This window comes from Schistocerca gregaria, chromosome 1 (genome assembly GCF_023897955.1).
Source record: "Schistocerca gregaria isolate iqSchGreg1 chromosome 1, iqSchGreg1.2, whole genome shotgun sequence".
NCBI classification, from domain to species: Eukaryota; Metazoa; Arthropoda; class Insecta; order Orthoptera; family Acrididae; genus Schistocerca; species Schistocerca gregaria.
Genome location: NC_064920.1, coordinates 824,371,621 through 824,396,731, shown reverse-complemented (window position 1 = coordinate 824,396,731; position 25,111 = coordinate 824,371,621). Strand labels below are relative to the sequence as shown.

At 44.7% G+C, this 25,111-nt stretch overlaps 1 protein-coding gene across 1 annotated transcript in view; it reads left to right on the top strand.

The window, feature by feature from the left end:
* The window catches only part of LOC126275742 (G-protein coupled receptor Mth2-like), a 178,491-nt gene that overhangs the window by 64,876 nt on the left and 88,504 nt on the right, over nt 1-25,111 (top strand). Inside the window, exons 2-3 of the mRNA XM_049977227.1 lie at nt 34-248; nt 11,678-11,863. Of these exons, the coding sequence (XP_049833184.1) occupies nt 34-248; nt 11,678-11,863 (401 nt within the window). The remainder of the gene's footprint in view (nt 1-33; nt 249-11,677; nt 11,864-25,111) is intronic.

Below are 25,111 nucleotides of genomic sequence, written 5' to 3'. Positions count from 1 at the left end.
GAACTGGAGTGACGGAGCGCTTCTGGTGGGCAGGTACATGCTGGACGTGGACGACGAGTACCAGCTGTTCGCGAACGGCTCGCTGCGGCTGTGGGACGGCGAGTGGCTGGGGCCGGACGACTTCTGCGTGGACGCCTACTGGTCGCAGCTGCGCCAGCTGGCCGTGGCGCTGCCGCTGCTGTGCTACACGGGCGGCGCGCCCGACAGCGCCGGCGAGCACGCCATCCGCTACGTGCTGTACCCTCTCGGTAAGGGCGCAGGTCGGTCACCAAGCCGCATAGCCACCTCCAGTAGAGGGTAGCTGGGCACCAGCTGAGTGCTCGCGTAACCGCTGCTACTGCTTCCTGCTCTACTTCTGGAACTGCTAAAGGTTTACAGTAGCTGGGGTTCCTTCTTTCACAGACGCTAACACACTCAATTAATTAAATAAAACTACATACACTACTGGCCATTAAAATTGCTACACCAAGAAGAAATGCAGATTCTAAACGGGTATTCATTGGACAAATATATTATACCTGAACTGACATGTGATTACATTTTCACGCAATTTGGGTGCATAGACCTTGAGAAATCGGTACCCAGAACAATCACCTTTGGCCGTAATAACAGCCTTGATACGCCAGGGCATTTAGTCAAACAGAGCTTGGATGGCGTATACAGCTACAGCTGCCCACGCAGCACGATACCACAGTTCATCAAGAGTAGTGACTGGCGTATCGTGACGAGCCAGTTGCTCGGCCACCATTGATCAGACGTTTGCAACTGGTGAGAGATCTGGAGAATGTGCTGGCCAGGGCAGCAGTCGAACATTTTCTGTATCCAAAAAGGCCCGTACAGGACGTGCAACATCCGGTCGTGCATTATCCTGCTGAAATGTAGGGTTTCGCAGGCATCGTATGAAGGGTAGAGCCACGGGTCGTAACACATATGAAATGTAACGTTAACTGTTCAAAGTGCCGTCAATGCGAACAAGAGGTGACCGAGACGTGTAACCAATGGCACCCCATTCCATCACGCCGGGTGATATGCTAGTATGGCGATGACGAATACACGCTTCCAATGTGCGTTCACCGCGATGTCACCAAACACGGATGCGACCATCATGATGCTGTAAACAGAAACTGGATTCATCCGAAAAAATGACGTTTCGCCATTCGTGCACCCAGCTTCGTCGTTGACTACACCATCGCAGGCGCTCCTGTCTGTGATGCAGTGTCAAGGGTAACCGCACCCTTGGTCTCAGCGCTGATACTCCATGCTTCTGCAAACATTGTCGAACTGTTCGTGCAGATGGTTGTTGTCTTGCAAACGTCCCCATCTGTTGACTCAGGGATCGAGACGTGGCTGCACGATCCGTTACAGCCATGCGGATAAGATGACTGTCATCTCGACTGCTAGTGATACGAGGCCGTTGGGATCCAGAACGGCGTTCCGTATTACCCTCCTGAACCCACCGATTCCATATTGTGCTAACAGTCATTGGACCTCGGCCAACGCGAGCAGCAATGTCGCGATACGATAAATCGCAATCGCGATTGGCTACAATCCGACCTTTTTCTAAGTCAGAAACGTGATGGTACGCATTTCTCCTCCTTACACGAGGCATCACAACAACGTTTCACCAGGCAACTACGGTCAACTGCTGTTTGTGTATGAGAAATCGTTTGGAAACTTTACTCATGCCAGCACGTTGTAGGTGTCGCCACCGGCGCCAACCTTGTGTGAATGCTCTGAAAAGCTAATCATTTGCATATCACAGTATCTTCTTCCTGTCGGTTAAATTTCGCGTCTATAGTACGTCATCTTCGTGGTGTACCAATTTTAAAGCCCAGTAGCGTAGTTTGAGAGGCCTATTTCATTTCTGAAACATCTATAATATGCAGAATGAAGAGATTAATGAAAATTTGTACCAAGGATACAATTCGAATTAGGCCTCCCACTCATTAGGCAGATGCACTAATCATTACACCATCTGGACACAATCACTCTGCATAACTGCATGGACTACCTTAGCATGCTTCCCTTCTCAATCCAGATTCTCATTCACACCTCAATTCTCTCTCTCCCCTTCCCCAAGGACTCTCAGCACTGTTGTGAACACGTGCTTGGCACCTGTCGCTTCCTTTTCCTTGCTGCATGTCTATCCTCCTACTATTCTTTCTCCTCTCCCTTGCATACGATGTCTTCTGTGCAATCGTGGAACCAACACTTTTGAAACGATCAGAAGACTTAGATGGATTTCATTAGTGTCTTTCTCTTCTTTCTTGGTCCAACATCTCCTGTCCATCCTCCACTTTGGCGTTTGAGGTCTCTTTTTTTGTCTTTCTTCATCTCTCACGTGTTTAACACATACAAAGCGACTGTGTAATGCATAACTCCCAGCACGTGAGTCGACTGATAGGGCTCGAGCAAACCCCCTAGTAAAGGATGAGCGCATGGTCGGGTGACTACCTGAGCTGTTACTTCTCAATTGCCAATTGGTCCCTCTGTCTGAAGCTGGGGAGGTGTCACCTGAGATGTGAACAATCACCTAAGATTGGTGGCTCCCATCTGCGGGTGGGGGATCCAGAAGGAAGGAGCACGCCAATGGAGAAACTGTCAATCGTGGGGCCATCTGCTCAAAAAGCATTTCCCTCAAACAGAACGATGGAATCTCTGGGTCGCGCTAAAGAGTACATTGGAAGTTCCGCAGTATTTATGGTCCAAAGGTTTTAAGGACATAATGACAGGAAAATTCAATCAAGACGCTCTGGAACGTCATTTTCGAATTTTGAAGTGTATAAGTTGTGACGAACATCCACCAACTGTAGATTTTCTGCAATTACTTCTGTTACAAAGGATGTATATCCCTATTAAGATTGCTGTATCTGCATCCGGGAACTGTGAACCGAATTCACAACTGCCTCTTACGTCATTCTTTGATCAGATGCTTTAATGTGCTAAAGAAATTGAGATACGAAACAAACACGTTAACTTACCTGCTGAGGACAAAATTGAGACAAAATGATATCAGACTAGAAAAATGATCTTTCTATTCCGTATAAAGACAACACTCTTAGACAATGTTCAGTTTATCACATAGCGGGCTATGTTGTCAAAAAGCTCAATAAGCAGAACAGCTGTGTGAAGCGTGCTCAAATGCTTGGGAGTGAAATGCCGCCTTACAAAACAGCTGCAGCCTCCACTGCCATAAAGCACTTCGGTTCAATAAATGAACTTCATTATTTGACTTTCTCGTTCGAAAGCGTTTTCAACATCATTTTACAGGCTTAAGTAGTTCTTGAAAAGAAATTGTCTTCCATCTCAAATCTATGGCGTTATTTATTTTTTTAGTGTTTAGACAACAACAATCATGAAATTGTTTTAGGAAATGGTGATTTAGGATGTCGCGCTTACTTTAACCTGTGAACTTGCAATGTTGATTGCTTAAACTTTTTACCTAGACAAATGTATTTCCTAAATTTGTGGCACAACTTGACTAGAAGAAGGGATCGGTTGGTAGGGCATATTCTGAGACATCAAGGGATCACCAATTTAGTGCTGGAGGGAAGCGTGGAGGGTAAAAATCGTAGAGGGAGACCAAGAGATGAATACACTAAACAGATACAGAAGGATGTAGGTTGCAGTAGTTACTGGCTGATGAAGAGGCTTGCTCAGGATAGAGTAGCATGGAGAGCTGCATCAAACCAGTCTGTGGACTGAAGACCACAACAACAACAACGTTAATTCCTTTTTTGCGATTTTTTTCCGTCAGTATAGCATACCTCTGTTAGAGAGCAGTAAGTCATCAAATAAGTTGATGTGCGTTGTTAACATATACAACCACTATGTGACAGATACTCTTTCTCAGAGCCACATGAATCGTCCACTCGTTCATTGTGATCAACACAACTTTACAATGAAGTAGAAGATACACGTTTCAACAAAAAAATTCTTTTAGCATACACTTCAAAGCTTGCAACAACACAGTCCGCAATAACGTTGCTTTCAATAATATCTCTGTTCCTTTTTCTGTTGTTCAGTTGTCGATCAGTACAAAGCTGCAATGGAACAAAACAACGCAAAATATATTTCTTCCTTTCATTGCTTTGGCTCACTTGACAAACTAAGAGAGGCTCTATATAATTGCTTAAAACATGACGGAAGCATTTCTCTATGATGAAAAGTTCTCAGTGCAGTCGAAACCGAATCTCCTCGTTATTTCCTTTCAGACATCTGCGTACACTTGCATTTTAATGCCCTCGTACCCAATCTCTTTTTCTTGAAGCAATATTACTGCTACTGACAGGAGGTTGTAGATAATTCTACGGGAATTTCTCTAGTATTTGGATGTCATGAACGTGTATGTGCCTTTGTACTGTTTGAAACTGTAAGTGCACAGAGGCATCAGAGATGCTGTGTCGCGTGGAGGCTTGTTTGGACGACCTCTTTGCAAGAAGCGCGGGAGATGGTGCGCTGTTAATCGTGAGACGAGCAGACACATTAGCCAGCAGTGGTGTGTTGTGACTAGTGGTAGTATGGCAGAGGCCGAGTGGTACGGCTGCAGTTATGTTCTGCGGAAGCGGAACGTGTTGATTTACTGATTAATTACACTGCTCGAGAAGGGAAAGTTTCTATTTCTAATACACGCCTGGAAATTGAAATAAGAACACCGTGAATTCATTGTCCCAGGAAGGGGAAACTTTATTGACACATTCCTGGGGTCAGATACATCACATGATCACACTGACAGAACCACAGGCACACAGACACAGGCAACAGAGCATGCACAATGTCGGCACTAGTACAGTGTATATCCACCTTTCGCAGCAATGCAGGCTGCTATCCTCCCATGGAGACGATCGTAGAGATGCTAGATGTAGTCCTGTGGAACGGCTTGCCATGACATTTCCACCTGGCGCCTCAGTTGGACCAGCGTTCGTGCTGGACGTGCAGACCGCGTGAGACGACGCTTCATCCAGTCCCAAACATGCTCAATGGGGGACAGATCTGGAGATCTTGCTGGACAGGGTAGTTGACTTACACCTTCTAGAGCACGTTGGGTGGCACGGGACACATGCGGACGTGCATTGTCCTGTTGGAACAGCAAGTTCCCTTGCCGGACTAGGAATGGTAGAACGATGGGTTCGATGACGGTTTGGATGTACCGTGCACTATTCAGTGTCCCCTCGACGATCACAAGAGGTGTACGGCCAGTGTAGGAGATCGCTCCCCACACCATGATGCCGGGTGTTGGCCCTGTGTGCCTCGGTCGTATGCAGTCCTGATTGTGGCGCTCACCTGCACGGCGCCAAACACGCATACGACCATCATTGGCACCAAGGCAGAAGCGACTCTCATCGCTGAAGACGACACGTCTCCATTCGTCCCTCCATTCACGCCTGTCGCGACACCACTGGAGGCGGGTTGCACGATGTTGGGGCGTGAGCGGAAGACGGCCTAACGGTGTGCGGGACCGTAGCCCAGCTTCATGGAGACGGTTGCGAATGGTCCTCGCCGATACCCCAGGAGCAACAGTGTCCCCAATTTGCTGGGAAGTGGCGGTGCGGTCCCCTACGGCACTGCGTAGGATCCTACGGTCTTGGCGTGCATCCGTGCGTCGCTGCGGTCCGGTCCCAGTTCGACGGGCACGTGCACCTTCCGCCGACCACTGGCGGCAACATCGATGTACTGTGGAGACCTCACGCCACACATGTTGAGCAATTCGGCGGTACGTCCACCTGGCCTCCCGCATGCCCACTATACGCCCTCGCTCAAAGTCCGTCAACTGCACATACGGTTCACGTCCACGCTGTCGCGGCATGCTACCAGTGTTACAGACTGCGATGGAGCCCCGTATGCCACGGCAAACTGGCTGACACTGACGGCGGCGGTGCACAAATGCTGCGCAGCTAGCGCCATTCGATGGCCAACACCGCGGTTCCTGGTGTGTCCGCTGTGCCGTGCGTGTGATCATTGCTTGTACAGCCCTCTCGCAGTGTCCGGAGCAAGTATGGTGGGTCTGACACACCGGTGTCAATGTGTTCTTTTTTCCATTTCCAGGAGTGTATTATAATGTATGCTTTTAAACCAGTTTACCATGGGAAATTGAAATATGTAAAGGCAATATCGTTGTCAGGAATATACATATATAATTCAGGGCAAATATAAGGACGTTATAAGAGAAATACGGGTATGTTGCCGCTTCCAGTAGTGATGGAACGTGACAATTTCTTGTTCAACAGCAGGTGGGAAGAGTCAGACGTCATTGCGTTATCTCCCGCCACACCTAAGTCATTAAGACCACCTGCAATAGCTCATTAACTCGAACGGCTGCCACGGCAGTAAAGCTTCACGCTTCCCAGAGGCAGGTGCATCCAGTTTACAACAGTGGAGTTAGCCGTAATTTGTGTCAATCTAAGCGAGTGGGTGTTTTGGCTAACAAGCAATCCTCCCTGTCATATTTCCGAGCACAATTTAACTTGCAAATTCCTGTGTTTAAACTGATTTAGCCTGGTGCTGAAGGTAAAGTGACTGCTTGTTTTTACATATCAGCGTTTCTCTGGTTCTCTACTATCAATGTAGTACAAGTGTATTACTGAAGAGGTATTTTTAAATTTTCAGGAATTCCACGTCGTAGTGGATGTCGATATAAGCCAGGCAACTCCTGCTATATCTGTGGGAAATTCACCTTTGTCGGAAATAGGAAGAAAGTTTCAACAGTCGTAAAGAAAGCATATAAACATTATTTTGGAGTAGAGGTAGGAGACCAAGGTAAAGAATGGGCACCTCATTTCTGTTGTGCTACATGTTACTGCAAACTAATTCAGTGATGGAAAGGTAAAGAGAATGTGGCGTTGTTTGTTGTGCCCATGTTGTGGAGAGAGCCCAAGCACCACGTTACTGACTGTTATTTCCGACTAACAAAAGTTCAGGGTTTTTCAAACGAAAAATTAAAGAGGCACATTGTTTACGTTTACCCAGATCTGACTTAAGCGAGAGTGCCAGTGCAGCATTCTGATAGCCTTCCTGTACCTTCAACAGCTCCAGGTCATATTCGGAGTGACAGTGAAGTAAGCAGTAAAAAATGGTTCAAATGGCTCTGAGCACTGTGGGACTTAACATCTGAGGTCATCAGTTCCCTAGAACTTAGAACTACTGAAACCTAACTAACCTAAGGACATCACACACATCCATGCCTGAGGCATGCAACCGTAGCGGTCTCGCGTTCCAGATTGAAGCGCCTAGAAGCGCTCGGCCATTACTGCCGGCAAGTAAGCAGTACAGAAGAAATCACAGATGATCCTTTACATCACTGCACAAGTGAGTCATCGATACATATGTTAACACAAGGAGATTTAAATGATTTAGTACGTGATCTAGGACTGAGTAAACAAAAGACGCAACTGCTTCGTTCAATATTCAAATGGTTCAAATGGCCCTGAGCACTATGGGACTTAACAGCGATGGTCATCAGTCCCCTATAACTTAGAACTACTGAAACCTAACTAGCCTAAGGACATCACACAACACCCAGCTATCACGAGGCAGAGAAAATCCCTGACCCCGCCGGGAATCGAACCCGGGAACCCGGGCGTGGGAAGCGTGAACGCTACCGCACGACCACGAGATGTGGGCCGTTCAATATTACAAGAGTATAATCTACTCCACCAAAGTACTAAAAGCAGTGTGTTCAGGCACAGAGAGCATGCCTTTATTTCCTATTTTGCAACTGACGGAGCACTGACGTTGCTGGCCTAATGAAAGTACAGAACTTCACCTATATTTCACTTGAATGGAGACTTTTCGTAGATGCGTCGAAAACAAGTCTCAAGGGTGTTTAGCTCCATAACACAAATAAAATACCCCCTGTTCCAGTAGCTTACGCCAGATTGACCAAAGAGAATTACGAGTTCGTACAAAGGATACTAAATTCGTTACAATACAAAGAATACTAATGGAAAATGTGTGCAGATTTTGAAATAATTGCTATGGTACTGGAAATGCTACAAGGCTACACGAAGTATGCCTGTTTTCTTTGCGAGTGGGATAGCCAAGACAGACAGTGTCTCTACGTGAAAAAGAAAGGCCTAAGCGGGGAGGGAAAGTAGGCGAAAACAATGTACAATGTGAAAGTCTGGTAGCTCCTGAGGATATACTGCTTGCACCACTTCACATCAGACTTGACCTAATGAAACAATTCGTAAAGGCCATGAATCCAAAAGGCAGTGGGTTTGCTTATCTAACTACCAGCTGTAAAAATAAAGGAAGGTGTATTTGTGGACACTCAAATCAAAGAGCTGCAGAAATATGCAAATTTTGAAGCACATTTAACTGACAAAGAAAAGACAGCATGGGACTGTTTCAGAAAATTTCATCGGAAGAAGAAGAAGAGCTACTAACTACAAAGCAATGGTGAATGACATGATCGAAGCATACCAAGATCTGGGGTGCAATATGTCTTTGAAGGTACATATGGTGGGCTCTCATCTGGACTATTTCACAAAGAGTTCTAGTGACATATCGGATGAATCATAGAAAGGCGTTTTGAAGGGAAGTGGGTACCTTCTATGTAAGCAGATTATTGCTGGAATATCATTCGAGAGAAAAAGTGATGTGCATTACAGTACAGTGATACATTATTTTGTCAATTTTCTGTAATTTCTCATGTCAAATAAGTGCTACAAAGCGTACAAACAAAGATTACTGCGTTATGTGTTAGATCTCACTCTCCTTTAATGTGATGAACTTATAACATCACAAAAACGTGAATTTGTTTATCGAATTTCGCCTCATGTTTGCTGCATTATATCAGAAACAGAAAAGCGAAATAAAATTGCGATTACTCATAAACTACGCCGCACTCTAAGTACAACTAGGATCACAATTTATTTTTTCAGAAATAGAAAAAGACTTGAGCATAGGGAAAGATAAACAGCAATTCCTAATTTGAATTTAAATATTTGTCATTTTTACGAATTGTATTTCTGAAAAGGTCTCATTTGATGTTAAAGACCGCTTAAGTTTGTCCACACAGGAATTTCGATTTAATTGTGTGTTAACGGTCGTAAAACAAAGGGAGAGATAATTTTTCAATATAGAACTTATCCAATCAGGAAACTAATAACTTTTGATGTCATAATCTATCAATTCATTACGAGCATCGAAAACCCATGCCAAAACATTAGTTATCATGTTTACTTATTCAGATTTGTTATGAACCAACTATGCTTTACCTTTTTTAAAAGAAGAGAGCTCATTACGCCAGATGCAACTTGGCAATTATAAGTAGTTGTAGCTCATCAAATGCGACGCGCTTTCTAGACAAGAGTGGTTTTTGTAACACATTCTCGCAGTCGAATTCTTGTGTTCAAAGTTTACGTAAGCTTAGACTGCCACCAAACAAAATTTTATGCCCCTACTGCCACCACTAGTATTACTACTACTACTACTACTACTACTACTACTACTACTATCTCCACCGATACTTTGTCCAGCCATATCCCAATTTCTGTTGTCCTTTATTATTGTTTTCGCCAATGACAAACAATGCCCCCACGGCAGTAGATGCGACGAGAGACGGGCCCTCCAATGTAAAAGGAGGCGGGAGTATTGTGTTGACAGCAGAGAGGCAGTAAAAGCAAAAAGCAGATTGGGTCGGTCAGAGAACTCAGTGACTTCGAACGTTGACTACATATAATACGTCACTTGAGTAACAGATCCATCACTGACAATCTAACCCTTCTAAAGATGCCCAAATGGATTGTTGGTGTTGTGATTCTGAACTGAAAACTCTAAGAAACAAACTCAGCTAAGCTAAACCAGGAACAGCTCATGTACTGACGAACAGGGGCGTCAAGCTTTGCAGAGAGTGGTTGTAAAAAGCCGCAAGAAATCACTGAATGGAATCACTGGTAAGTTCCGAAGTGCTACAAGCAGTCCACCTACCACGATGACTGTACGTACAGACACACGAAAAACAAGGCGCAATGGTCAAACAGGCCATCATTATCCACACAGTTCTGTTGTCAGTACTGACTGATGCCTGAGGTGGTAATAAAAGAAAAAGCGGAGTCGGTGGACAGTGGATGACTAGAAAAGTTATTTTGAATGATGAATCACACTATATTCTGTGGAGAATCTGGTGGAAGGGTTTGCTTTGGTGAACGCCTGGAGGACATTACCTGCCGCCATGTGTAGTGCCAATACTGAAGTACAAATGGAAATGCCATGTGGCTGGGGCCTCCCGTCGGTTAGACCGTTCGCCTGGTGCAAGTCTTTCGAGTTGAAGCCACTTCGGCGACTTGCGTGTCGATGGGGATGAAATGATGATGATAACGACAACACAACACCCAGTCTCTGAGCGGAGGAAATCTCCGACCCATCCGGGAATCGAACCTGGGCCGCTAGGTATGACATTCCGTCCCGCTGACCACTCAGCTACCAGGGGCGGATAGTGAAGTACAGAGGAAGTGGTGTCACGGTATGGGGGTATTTTTTCGTGTTTAGGATCTGATCCCCTTATTGGGCTTAAGAAAATGCTAAATTCCGAAATATACGAACACGTTTTAAAGCAATGTTTGCTCCATGCGGTAGAAAAACTATTCGAAGAGAAGGACTGGCTGTATCAATATGACAACGCACACCTCCTAAGGCAGCATCTGTGAGAGAGTGGTTTACGGACAGTAATAATTCTTGAAATTGTCTGATCTGGCCTGAGTTTCGTCCCGACACCAATTGGATTAGTTAGGACGTCGACTTCGTCCCCGACTCCAGCGTACACCACCATGATGTTCCCCAGTTCCGACTGTTGTTGTTGTGGTCTTCAGTCCAGATTCTGGTTTGATGCAGCTCTCCCTGCTACTCTATCCTGTGCAAGCTTCTTCATCTCCCAGTACCTACTGCAGCCTACATCCTTCTGAATCTGCTTAGTGTATTCATCTCTTGGTCTCCCTCTACGATTGTTACCCTCCACGCTGCTCTAAAATACTAAATTGGTGATCCCTTGATGCCTCAGAACATGTCCTACCAACCGATCCCTTCTTCTAGTCAAGTTGTCCCACTAACTCCTCTTAGTTATGTGATCTACCCATCTAATCTTCAGCATTCTTCTGTAGCACCACACTTCAAAAGCTTCCATTCTCTTCTTGTCCAAACTATTTATCGTCCACGTTTCACTTCCATACATGGCTACACTCCATACAAATACTTTCAGAAACGACTTCCTGACACTTAAATCTGTACTCGATGTTAACAAATTTCTCTTGTTCAGAAACACTTTCGACTATTGAGGTATAATGTGCTGTCATCCCTGCAGACGCTGACAACGCATTGAAGTTCTAGCATTCGCAAAAGTGTTAAGCGGACGCACATCACATTAATAGATGTCTGGATATTTTTAATCAGATACTGTATACTAAATACGACGAACGAAGAGCTCTGACGATTGGCAATGTTGCCACCTCTCAACTGCGAAGCGCGTAAGGCTGTTGGCGATACCGAAGCTGCGTGGACGAAAACAATATACATCTATAAACTACGGCAACACTGATGCTTTGACGTAGGGACGGTATACAAAATTACGCTGACTAACTGGTTGTGGAAGATGCAAGAAACAGCCGCACCAGTACCACTGCTGTTACCGTCAGATTTCTTTATTTTCCATAAGGACTAGAGTGAGCTCCGTGTCCCACAGGCCTGCTTGTGTCGGTGCCGTTCCTGGTGGTGACGGCGTGGGTGTACCTGCGCTTCCCGCAGCTGCGCGACCTGCACGGCCGGGCGCTGGCCAACCACGCGCTGTGCCTGGCCGCCGCCTACCTCAGCCTCTCCGTCACCCAGCTGGCCGGCCACCGCTTCTCCACCGGAGCCTGCATCGCCTTCGGTGAGTGCGCCGGCACCTCGCATGCCCGGTTACGTGTTTACCCCAGCCTCGTATCACAGGCAAAAGCGAGTCATGTCACAGGCTCGTTTTGTACTATTTTTGCAGGTAACCAGCCCTTTCATCGCACTCCACGTGTTGCTAAGGGGGTCGTATCCGAACAGAATTTTATTTGAATACTGGGTGTTTATAAATTAGTTCTATAAAACTAATCTTTAATCATGAAAAAGGCAGGTGACTCGCAGACATGTTTGATACAGCACTGAATGCAGTATATCTTCATGTTTCATTTACAAATGTTCAATGTGGCTACTACCTTTTGTAACACGACGAATGTCTAATTTGTAATAAATTTCCTTGTTGGATCCTACGAAGCAAGTCTTAATGTACGATGGAAACTGCTTGTTTTATCAGCTCTCGCAGCTCGTCGACGTTTCCCAGAAGCGGAGAAGCAAACACTCTGTCTCTCATATAACCCCATACACAGAAGTTTGTTTGAGTTAAATCAGATGATCTTGGTGGCCAGGATATTGTTCCGTCATCTTCATCTTAGGTCAGCACATTCCTACGCAGATACGCGATAACTTAAGGATGATGATGCGGTGGCGCACCATTTTGCTAGAAAATAAATTTCGCCCATAACCTGTTGTAACTGAGGAATGTTAGAGGATAGCCAGGTACGACATCCCAACCACGTACAATTGACTCAGCAAAAAGGAAAGTACCGTAAATCTTCCTACAGCTTACAGCTCAGAAAACATTTACCTTATCCAGTCCTGTACATGCTCGATTACGTGGAGCGGTTTCTCCTCACGCCATATCCAAACATGACGATTTCCTTTACGGCAGGTATGGAACGAGGCTTCGTCACAGCTCGATTTCCTCTTCAAGCTTCCAGCAGTTCCAATTCGTAGGGTTTGAATGACGGCGTTTCCGTAATACACTCCTGGAAATGGAAAAAAGAACACATTGACACCGGTGTCTCAGACCCACCATACTTGCTCCGGACACTGCGAGAGGGCTGTACAAGCAATGATCACACGCACGCCACAGCGGACACACCAGGAACCGCGGTGTTGGCCATCGAATGGCGCTAGCTGCGCAGCATTTGTGCACCGCCGCCGTCAGTGTCAGCCAGTTTGCCGTGGCATACGGGGCTCCATCGCAGTCTTTAACACTGGTAGCATGCCGCGACAGCGTGGACGTGAACCGTATGTGCAGTTGACGGACTTTGAGCGAGGGCGTATAGTGGGCATGCGGGAGGCCAGGTGGACGTACCGCCGAATTGCTCAACACGTGTGGCGTGAGGTCTCCACAGTACATCGATGTTGCCGCCAGTGGTCGGCGGAAGGTGCACGTGCCCGTCGAACAGGGACCGGACCGCAGCGATGCACGGATGCACGCCAAGACCGTAGGATCCTACGCAGTGCCGTAGGGGACCGCACCGCCACTTCCCAGCAAATTGGGGACACTGTTGCTCCTGGGGTATCGGCGAGGACCATTCGCAACCGTCTCCATGAAGCTGGGCTACGGTCCCGCACACCGTTAGGCCGTCTTCCGCTCACGCCCCAACATCGCGCAGCCCGCCTCCAGTGGTGTCGCGACAGGCGTGAATGGAGGGACGAATGGAGACGTGTCGTCTTCAGCGATGAGAGTCGCTTCTGCCTTGGTGCCAATGATGGTCGTATGCGTGTTTGGCGCCGTGCAGGTGAGCGCCACAATCAGGACTGCATACGACCGAGGCACACAGGGCCAACACCCGGCATCATGGTGTGGGGAGCGATCTCCTACACTGGCCGTACACCTCTTGTGATCGTCGAGGGGACACTGAATAGTGCACGGTACACCCAAACCGTCATCGAACCCATCGTTCTACCATTCCTAGTCCGGCAAGGGAACTTGCTGTTCCAACAGGACAATGCACGTCCGCATGTGTCCCGTGCCACCCAACGTGCTCTAGAAGGTGTAAGTCAACTACCCTGGCCAGCAAGATCTCCGGATCTGTCCCCCATTGAGCATGTTTGGGACTGGATGAAGCGTCGTCTCACGCGGTCTGCACGTCCAGCACGAACGCTGGTCCAACTGAGGCGCCAGGTGGAAATGGCATGGCAAGCCGTTCCACAGGACTACATCTAGCATCTCTACGATCGTCTCCATGGGAGGATAGCAGCCTGCATTGCTGCGAAAGGTGGGTATACACTGTACTAGTGCCGACATTGTGCATGCTCTGTTGCCTGTGTCTATGTGCCTGTGGTTCTGTCAGTGTGATCATGTGATGTATCTGACCCCAGGAATGTGTCAATAAAGTTTCCCCTTCCTGGGACAATGAATTCACGGTGTTCTTATTTCAGTTTCCAGGAGTGTACCTTCGATACTGTAACACTAGGCATATTTGCTTCTAAGCTGGGACATCTCGTTAACGTACCTGGATAACGAATGTAAGACTGCCGAACTTGTTGAATTGCTGCGTCAGAGACGGCCGAACCAGACGCAACGTTCTGTGTCATACACAGACAGTTTCTGTGAAAAGATTGTACCAGTTAATAACAGTATCTCTCTGAGGCGGTGGCTTGTGATATTTAGTCCTGAATTGCCTCTGAACTGTAGTAGTGGATTTGGAATGCACCGTTATACGACACCATGATGACTGTTAGAATAACTCGCGCATGTCAACTAACGGGAACTTCGAGAACTAACAGTGTTAGGTGGGAATAAAAGTTATTCAAATATACTGTATTCAGTGCTGTATCAAACGTTTCTATAAGTTATTGACCATTATCGCAAGTAAATGTTACTTTTGTATAGCTAATTTGTAAACACGCTGTACTAAGTCATATCTTCAGGACAGTTTAGGGCAAAACGGGACAGCGGGGCACTCTCTAGATTGAAGAATGTTGAAATACATTGCAGTCGCATGTAACTACATCTCTGAATGAAAGGAAGATGCAACAGCAATTTTGATTTCGTTTGGTGTGCAACTTGTAAGTGAACAGTTGTCTTTCACGTTTTTTGCTTTGTTTTTAATTGTACGCCCTTAAATGACATGTAATCTTGGTCCATACCATTCGCTATACATGAATTACTTCTTATGTTGAAATCCGTCAGTTATGAAGTTCCATGAGATTTATTAACCTGCAATATACTCTTGAGGCGGAAAAAAGGCTTAATATAATAAGACAGGTGTTAGTTAGGAAGTGTGTACATATCTTGAGACAATGTAACACACAGTGTGTAAATTACGAAGACCATATTCATTCAGTGAACGTTAAATATAATTTAGCCCTTTCTCGGGCAAGGACTTTTCTCGGGCGCCTCCCCCCCCCCCCCTCGCACACACACACACACACACACACACACACACACACACAAACACACGAAAGCAAGCTAGTTTGATGCTTATTAAATTTTCAGTGTTCATGCAGAAAAATGTTAGCATCAAATGACACATCTAATTTTATTATGTATAGGTATTGTGTCTATTCTTTCGGACAAGCACGGCCAAAAGAAGACACCATACCATAGTGATAAAAGCTCCTGATGGCGTGTAGATGTTTCAGCGCAGATGCACAATAAAGTCCGACCTGTCATGGGACTACAGTAGGGCCGCAAGTAAAGAGGAATAATGTTCAGGGAAAGCTACACTGTAGCGTGTGGCATATTCGGGTTAGACAGGAGACGTGGTCAGGTAGCCGAGGTAGGTAAGAATGCAACTAAAGCTATAAATTTCTTTCCTCAAGTACGCTGTAATTTATTACTTCTTTACTGCTGTCTCCATCTGCAGACGATATCCACACACACTACCCAATCATATCATTGTACGACACACTGTTCAGAAGATATAACGTCATAAACGCTGAGATGCGTAAAAAACTAGCTTTTCATAAGATTAAACTGTTTCATACGTGGGAGTTAGATTCCTTAAACAAATCGATCTTGGTAGTCAGGTGATACTGCTAATTGCCTGACTAGGTCGAGATAGTTCAAGATGTTAGAGTTATGCTTACGCCTCCATCCCAATACCAATCATAGTGCTTCTTCGGGATTTCTTAGCCCTTGATGATTAGCTTCTGGTACTAAGCCATACCTTTTCCAAATTTAGTTGAAATTGATGTACTTATATATACATACATGATATCATCGTCGTCAATGATTATGGCTTTAGGACTGTTTCGTCTCAGAATATTTCTCGCCGTGTCTTCAAGGGATGTCAAACGGTCCTCTTGTCGGTTGAGTTATATTGTATTGCCGCTTTAATTGTTCTATCACTGGACGTGTATAAGACACAGTCTTTCCAGTTCAGACAGTATTTTTCATCATCATGAATATCCTGTTACGAAGCAGAGCAACTTTATTTCTGATGATGAGATTCGTCGTAATTCATCAGGTGTTAAAGTCCAACATTCGCTACCATACAGCAGCAAAGATAACGCCATTACTTTGTAAAGTTTAATTGTTTCTTTCCGTGCGTTATGTTTTAATAAACGTTGTATAATTCTCCAGAAACACCCGATTCTGGCCAGTTTTAGTTCTACACCATCTGACTTGGAAAAATTTAAATATTTTTAAGTCTCTTAAATGTTCAGTTATTTGTACATCTGTAACAGTTATGACTGTTATGGGTTCCAATCCTTCCAATCACATCACTGTTGTTTTATCAGTCGATATCCTTGTTCCGTATTTATCCGCAATTTGACTCGGTTTTTGTGCTGAAGTTGAACCTTTTGTTCTGATTCAAGCCGGATTGATCATGTATAACATTTTGTGTGTCTAAGAACGCTATTATAGATGTGAACTCCAGGACACAGAAAGCTGACACAATGTAACACCGCCTCTGTGTTTGATAATGGCCTCAATTTGGCAAGGGAGAGAGACCACAGACTTCTTCAGGCTCGAAGTATCTAGGCAAAGTCCTGATGCCTCATTTGGTTTACATATGGCTTTCAGATTACGGGGATGCCGATTGTTACATTTCACCCGCTGTTGCGAACAGTCAGACATTTTCTATGGAGTTACGACCGGATGATTAAACGAGCCTGGAAAGATGCAGTAGGATGCCTGAGTGTCACTCAAACGAGGAACGCATGCTTGCAGTACTGTGAACACCTCTGTTATCAACATCCTGAGATGGGATTGTTCACAGCATACTCATCATGAACATTTAGAGAAAGGGCGGCACATGATTAGCGAGAATGTTGATATAAACATCCCATTTCTTATGCAGGGTAACCTGAAAAAGTAAGCCCAAGTCAAGGTACAAACGACAGTCCAAAACATCACGCAACCATCCCCGACCTGAATTACACCAGCCACACAACAAAGGTTAAACGCCTTAATAGGCTGTCGATGCATTCGACACCTTCCATCGTCTGAAAAACAGGCAAAATCGCGAATCGTCGCTCCACACTGCGCTCCTCCAGTCAGCTACTATGCGCTTTGTGACATTTGGCCCACTGAAGATGCGCACCTTTATGCGTCAAAGTGAGAAATAGCATTTCGTGAGGTACACGATCGTATATGCCCATTGCATGCTGTTCGCATTTCAATTTTCGCCCGAAGAGTGGTTGAGAGGGACTGGAATTAAATGACAGCAGCACTTTCTGTCGCGTTTGAGATCGATAGGCAATGAGAAGGTGTGAAACTCTACTCCGGTTTGTGTAGGTTTGGATCTTATGACGACGATAGCCATGCTACATAGCTGCGAGTGGTGGACCGCACTTCGTAGGCACCTGCAGAGCCTGAGTTCGTACTCTAACAAATCGGATGACCTCAGTCACAATTGGTTATGAACCTGCCCACACATGATGTCTCTCTTCTCCAATTCTGCTACGGCTCCACGTCGGCTTATTATGCTGCCCTGGTTGCGTCCAACGATTGACTCATACGTTCCACTTCACTTCCATAACTTGCGTCAGCTGGAATGTTGAAAATCCTGAGCAAAAATAGAGTAACAAAGATACGTACAATAAATTTGAGCAGCTGACTGTAATTAAGAAAACGCAGAAAAATTTCCCCATTGTAAATGGCTGCAAAAATCAGATAGGAGGTAAAAAAGATAAAAGTCGAAGATCACGAAATTCTAAAAAGATAGGCCGTTCAGAATTCCAGTTTGGTAAAACGAAGAAAGAAAACTGGAGCAACATGGTTCAAAAATGTTCAAATGTGTGTGAAATATAATGGGACTTAATTGCTAAGGTCATCAGTCACTAAGATTACGCACTAGTTAACCTAAATTATCCTAAGGACACACACACCCATGCCCGAGGGAGGACTCGAACCTCCGCCAGGACCAGCCGCACAGTCCATGACTGCAGCAACATGGTGAATAGGTTGGAAAACAATACATTCTAATCGAATGAAATAATATTCGAAAAACCAGAAGCTGGATCAGAAATGGTTATTCGTAAGATCCAAATGGAAAAACATAAACAGAGCTACTTGTAACCGACAAACTCAAGACTTTGCTTTTGCACACGATTTAACTCGTGTTTACCTCTCATTATAAGAAATATGTCATCTATATTGTCTCAGTAACATCAGAGGGGGCAGCATCTGGTATATCCTACAATTTTTAAACATTTCTATAGACCACATCAAGTTTGCAGTGCCATAAAAGGGATCATTAGTTTCCTGCGACTGTTTCGTACTGCAGTGAAGAAAAGTGGCTTGTAGCAAAACACGCCGTAAACTGTGTGCCAGCCATCTGTGCATTTGGTCAAAAACAAACGCCTAATGGCAGACCACTCAGACACTCAACGGAGAGCAGACGTTAGGAGCGCAGTTGCAATAACTGCGCGAAAGGCTGGCTTGGCCGGCAGGGGTGGCCTTGCGGTTCTAGGCGCTACAGTCTGCCTCGGGCATGAATGTGTGTGATGTCCTTAGGTGAGTTAGGTTTAAGTAGTTCTAGGGGACTGATGACCATTGCTGTTAAGTCCCATAGTGCTCAGAGCCATTTGAACCATTTTACCTCACTAACCTCACACTGAGCCTCAGTACGAATTGTAGACACCGATGCATTAGGAGATTTTCAAACAACTTACGGGAATTCAGCCAGGTAATATTTATAGCGACCGCCCATATTTCGGTGGGAGTACACCCTGCCATCTTCAAGGCACAAACTGCAACGGACAGGCGATGTACAAGCTAATTTAAAACCTCGGTTTTGGAGTAATTAAGGAAAGATAACATACACACACTGAGCACTAATGCCACCAGAGATTACCGAAATTAGAGGTATCGATAGTGAAAGACTACAAACTAGCAGGTGAGGAACATTGACTCTGTGCATTCGTTTTTTTACAAGGGAGAGAGCAGGATTCCAAGCAGAGTTCAAACAAAACTTCCATCACTGTTTACAAGGTTTCTCACTAATTTAATCTCAACCGCTTCCTTAATAACACTGTCCCAATAGCTGGACGTGCATGCCAATATCTCGGTATTGTTACATTACATAGGGTGACCAGTGTCCAAACAATGTTCGTCAATAACAGATCTACTTGGCTGCTGTAATCGTGTATGCCATTTATGCTCCGAACATCGGTTCTTCGCGGTCCTGATAGTCTGACCAATGTGTGTCATGCCACAGCTACAAGGAATGCGATATACACCCTCCTTACGCAAACCAAGATCATCATTAACAGAACCCACAAGCACTGTAATTTTAGATGGAGTCCCGTAAGATTTCACACACATTTGAACATTTTGGACACTTGGTCGATAGCGAAACTCACGTTCGTTCTGTGTTTCACTATAACCATTCTGACGAAATGTAGCTTCAAGATGGGACAGCTCAGCTGGTAAAGTATCAGTGACGGAAGCGACACGTGCCCTGTGTGCCAAGATACGAAGTACCCCTTCACGCTGAGCCGGATGTTTACAACCATCAACCTGTAAATACAAGTCAGCGTGAGTACTTTTCCGGTAAACTGCCTGTCCCAATGATCCATCAACCTTCCTCCTAATTAAAATGCCAAGAAAGGGGCGGCAACCATCCTCTTCCACCTCCATCGCAAAACGAATGTTCGGGTGGACCGAGTTCAGATGTTCTAAAAAGGCATTCAAATTATCTCTACCATGAGCACAAACAACAAAAGTATCAACAACATATCCGAAGAAACAGGCGGGCTTCAAAGACGCCGACTCCGATGCACGTTCCTCGAAGTCTTCCATAAACAAATTGGCAATCACAGGGAACAACGGAGGACCGACGTACTGAGCATAAACGGCACACACGATTACAGCAGCCAAGTAGACCTGCTATTTCCGAGCATTGTTTGGATATTGGTCACCCTATGTCATATAACAATATCGAGATACTGTCTTGCAGTTCCAGCTATTGGGACAGTGTTATTAAGGAAGCTGTTGAGATTAAATTAGCGAGCAACTTTGTGAACAGGGATGGAGATTTTTGTTTAAGCTGTGCTCTCTCTCTCTCTCTCTCTCTCTCTCTCTCTCTCTCTCTCTTTCTCTTTCTTGTCGGAAAGCAGAGGGACAGAGTCAATGTTATCTCACCTGCTAGTTCGTAGTCTTTCTCTATCGATACCTCTGACTTTGGTCTTCTTTGGTGGCAGTAGTGTTCACCATGCGTGTGTGTGTGTGTGTGTGTGTGTGTGTGTGTGTGTGTGAGAGAGAGAGAGAGAGAGAGAGAGAGAGAGTGAATGTGTGTGTGTTATCTTTCCTGTATTACTCCAAGAACCGATGTTTTAAATTTGCTTGTACATCGCCTGGCCGTCACAGTTTGTACCTGGAAAATGGCAGGGTGTACTCCTGCGAAATATCAGCAGCCACTGTAATTATTGAAAGGTCTCTGTTGGATTTCTTTCATGTTAATTTCTTAAATCTGTTGTCATTTACGGCATAAATTCCTCTTCTAAACTTACTGTGGTGTTTCTGACTATCTGGGAGGAGACTGAGCAGTGGAACGTGTTACTTTTACACATAAACAAGGCGGATCTGTCACACTATTACACTTTAAATTCATGTCACACAGTCTCATACGGAACCTACATCCGCTTTCTTTTCTATACTGTATATGATAAGATACTGTCATCCCCCTTCCCTTCTGTGTGAGAGGATGAATGAGCAAATGTATCTCAAGTTGCATGCTTGATAGTAGCAGACAAGTCTGTCTGCTAGAGAACAGTAGGACCAACGTCGGAACAGGTAGCTACGCTTTCTAAAAGCAGAGAGGTTTCTATTCTTAGTATGGTCCTGTCCGTCCCTTGTCATGTTGGTATAGGGAGCTGCCTCTCTGGTCACTTCCGTTTGTATTTGTGAGGCACCCTCAGGAAGGCACCAAGGCAGTCTGTCCGCGGCGAGCGTCTGAAGTGGTAAGATCTCCGGCTAAGCTTAAATGAAAATTTAATCACCTTTATTTCAGGTTTAGCTCTAAAATATCTAATGTTACCTTAAATTGCAACGCAGTGTAATTCGAGTCACAGTTCAGAATATCTTCCGGTAGTTCATTTGTCACTACTTTATGAGCAAAGTGGAACCACGTGTTGATCAGTAACTCTAAGATCATCGATCTTAAATGCGAATGTGCGTGAGATTATAACGTCTCGTCTTGACAATATTTTTCAATATAGCAACTTTTCTTTACGTTCACTCCACGTGGGGTGTACTTTCTGAGACCAGTACCACGTGCTTATACAATTGTTTGACCCGTCAGGTTAATAGTAAGACGATAGTAACCAGTTCGAGGTTTTTCTTTTATAAATTGCTTTTCGATTTCATTTATTTTAATTATCAAAATTATTGTGGAGTTACACTCTATGTGTAAACCAAGTTGACCACGTGAAGCATGTGGTGTAATCATCAAAGTAGCCCTCAGCTATTCTTTTCGGGAAGATTTCACAGAGAGTTAGTATGAATTTAGTATACCAACATGACAAGGGACGGACAGGACCATACTAAGAATAGAAACCTCTTTGCTTCTAGAAAGCGTAGCTACCTGTTCCGACGTTGGTCCTACTGTTCTCTAGCAGACAGACTTGTCTGCTACCATCAAGCATGCAACTAGAAATACATTTGTTCATTCATTCTTTCACACAGAAGGGAAGGGGGATGACAGTATCTTATCATATACAGTATATAAAAGAAAGCGAATGTAGGTTCCGTATGAGACTGTGTGACATGAATTACATATAAACTGTGTTTTAAAGTGTAGTAGTGTGACAGATCGTTCTTGTTTGTGTGTAAAAGTAACACGTTCCACTGCTCAGTCTCCTCCCAGATAGTCAGAAACAACACAGTAAATTTAGAAGAGGAATTTATGCCGTAAATGACAACAGATTTAAGAAATTAATATGAAAGGAATCCAACAGAGACCTTTCAATATTGCCTGACTGATCCCCAGTAAATCGCTTGAAAATTCTATACGCCAGGAGAAACTCAGGTCTCACATTAGGAGATTAACTCGAGGAAAAACGTAAAGTTCTACTCGGACGTTTATCATAGCCTTTTACAGTACATTACACAGTATTGGCGAAATAGCTGTTCAAATACTCGCCAACTGCGTGGGTAGACATTGGTAGGTTGCGCGCACTTTTCTGCTGTGAACCGAACCGCAGGAGCACGTCGGCCCATTACTTTGCAGGAGGCGAGACTGGAATTATTTAAGACTAGTCCGTCTCGTGTTTCCTACGCGGAGCGACTCAGCGTCTATTTCCGTTCCTCCACGCAACATTTTATATCTGCTTCACTTAATTTAGAACCTGTGCAGTGGAGACTCCATGCTACACGAGACGTCATTTCCAGGAAACATTGCCGTCGAAAAAGTTACCTCATCTGAGCGGCGACACCAGTTCAGCTGAGGTAGTGCAATTTGCCATAACATATGACCGCAGGACCAACTGACAACATGATCTCTGACTTTAATGTGCGTTTTTAATTTTGCGTATCTTAACGTCGCTTCTTATGTAAAATGGTGGAGAGGAGGGAGCGGTGGATTAGAAAAAGCACTAGACTCGTATTGGACGTAGCCCAAATCAACGACTCGTGTAGCCATATCTGTTTCAGTCTTCCACTGGTCTCTTTGAACGCAAAGTTTTAAATCTACATCTACAGACACACTCCGCAAGCCACAATACGGTGTGTGGCATAAGATACCCAAGACACTCTCTAGGCCTCCTTATGAGCCCTAATTTCTCGTGCCTTCTCTTCGTTGTCCTTACGCAGAATGTATGTTCACGGCAGTAGAATCGTTCCGCAGTCAGCATCAAATGGCGATTCTCTAAATTTTCTCAGTAGTGTTCCTCGAACTTAGTCTTCCCTCTAGGTATTCCCGTTAACTCCCGAAACATCTCCGTAACACTTACGTGTTGTTATAACCTACCTGTAACAACTCTAGCAGTCCGCCTTTGTTTTTCTTTAAACGTACCAGTTACGAATCCCAAGAACCGAAGCAGTACTCGAGAACAGGCCGCACCAGCTTCCTATCTGCAGTTTCTTTTACAGATGAACCACACTTTCCCAAAATTCTTCCAATAAACCGAAGTCGGCCATTTGCCTTCCCTACCACAAGCCTCACATGCTTGTTCTATTTCGTATCGCTTTGCAACGTTACTGCCAGATATTTAAACGGCTTGACTGTGTCAAGCCGGACACTTCTAATGCTGTATCGGAACAGCACTTTTCCTACACATCCGCATTTACTTAAATCTTTCTACAAACAACCGCAGGTTTCTGCCCACCGTGTTCGCCAGATCATTTATATATATAGAAAATAATAACCATCCAGTCACACTTCAATGGGCACTTCTGACGATACCCTTGTCTCTGATGAACACTTGCCAAAGAAGACAACATACTGTATTTTACTACTTAAGAAGTCTTCGAGCCACTCACCTATCTGGGAGCGTATTTCATATGCTCGTATCTTCCTTAACTATCGGTAGTAGGGCATGATTTCAAACGGTTTCCGGAAATCTAGAAATATGGAATTTGGCTTCATAGTTTACAGTGAGAAATGGTCAGGCGGAGTTTCGCCCTAGTTTGTAGCTTTATATATTTGTTACTTTAAGGGTACAGACAAATTCAATTTTCGTTTGTGAATAATGACGTATATATTTTCTGAAATATGAAAATATTTAACAGTTTGCAACTATTGTTCCTCATATGAAACTACAGAAAACAGTTTCTTTTCTACCCGATGTACAAATTAACATTACATGTCTGGCAGTTAACTGATAGAATTACTTTGCAGTTTAGCATCTTGAATCTACCTCTCTTCGCAGATATAATAGGCCAATGTCCAACATTGTCCTGACGAGCAACCTTTTGGGAATCGGCTTTGATGCATGCCCTATTTTCTATTTCTTTGCATATTCCGTATCGACGCGTGCGGTAGGTCTTCCACTCTTTCTCCCATTTACGTACATGCTCATTTTATGAGAAATTCCGACTACTTCAGCTCTAAACTGACGAAGTGGCCTCTGCTTATTTTTCGATACACCAAGACATAGTCCTTCCTGTTCATAGCCATGAATTTACAGTATATCAGGGAAGTGAATCTGATGTCGATTCTGTATAATGAAACTAGTGAATCTAAAAAAATGGTTCAAATGGCTCTGAGCACAATGGGACTCAACTGCTGTGGTCACAAGTCCCCTAGAAGTTAGAACTACTTAAACCTAACTAACCTAAGGACATCACACACATCCATGCCCGAGGCAGGATTCGAACCTGAGACTGTAGCAGTCGCGCGGAGTGAATCTAAAAGATCCACTCTTTTTTCATAAACACGTTGTAAAGAACAACAATTGTGGACAGTCACCTTCAAGCCTTTATTTTACCTTCTTACCCAGTCGGTTCACCTTACTTAGTGGTGTCACTAGAGGAGGCAATTACGCAACAGCCATCACTCTCTCCTCCAGCCTCACAAGCAACAACACTCCTCTTCTTTCCATAAAATACAGCAGGACTCAATATCTAAAAAGTGAACAGCCTGGGTGCGAGTGCCAAAGTTGACAGATTTGTAACGTTTAAGAAGTACGCTCCAAAATTCCAGGAACGATGCCTACGATAGTCATAGACATACTCTGAAATTACCTTCATCATGTAATAATTATTTAAATCTGACAATTTAAGTTTTTCAAGATGAGAAATAATAAACATCAACAGCTGAAATGCACGCGTCCACGCTGCAGATAACCCCCAACTGTTCAGTAATTGAAGAAGTTATCATGGTGCAGCATCCCATACTTTTAGTCTGAAGCGTTACGAATTCTACGCAAGGCGACTCCGAGAAAATCC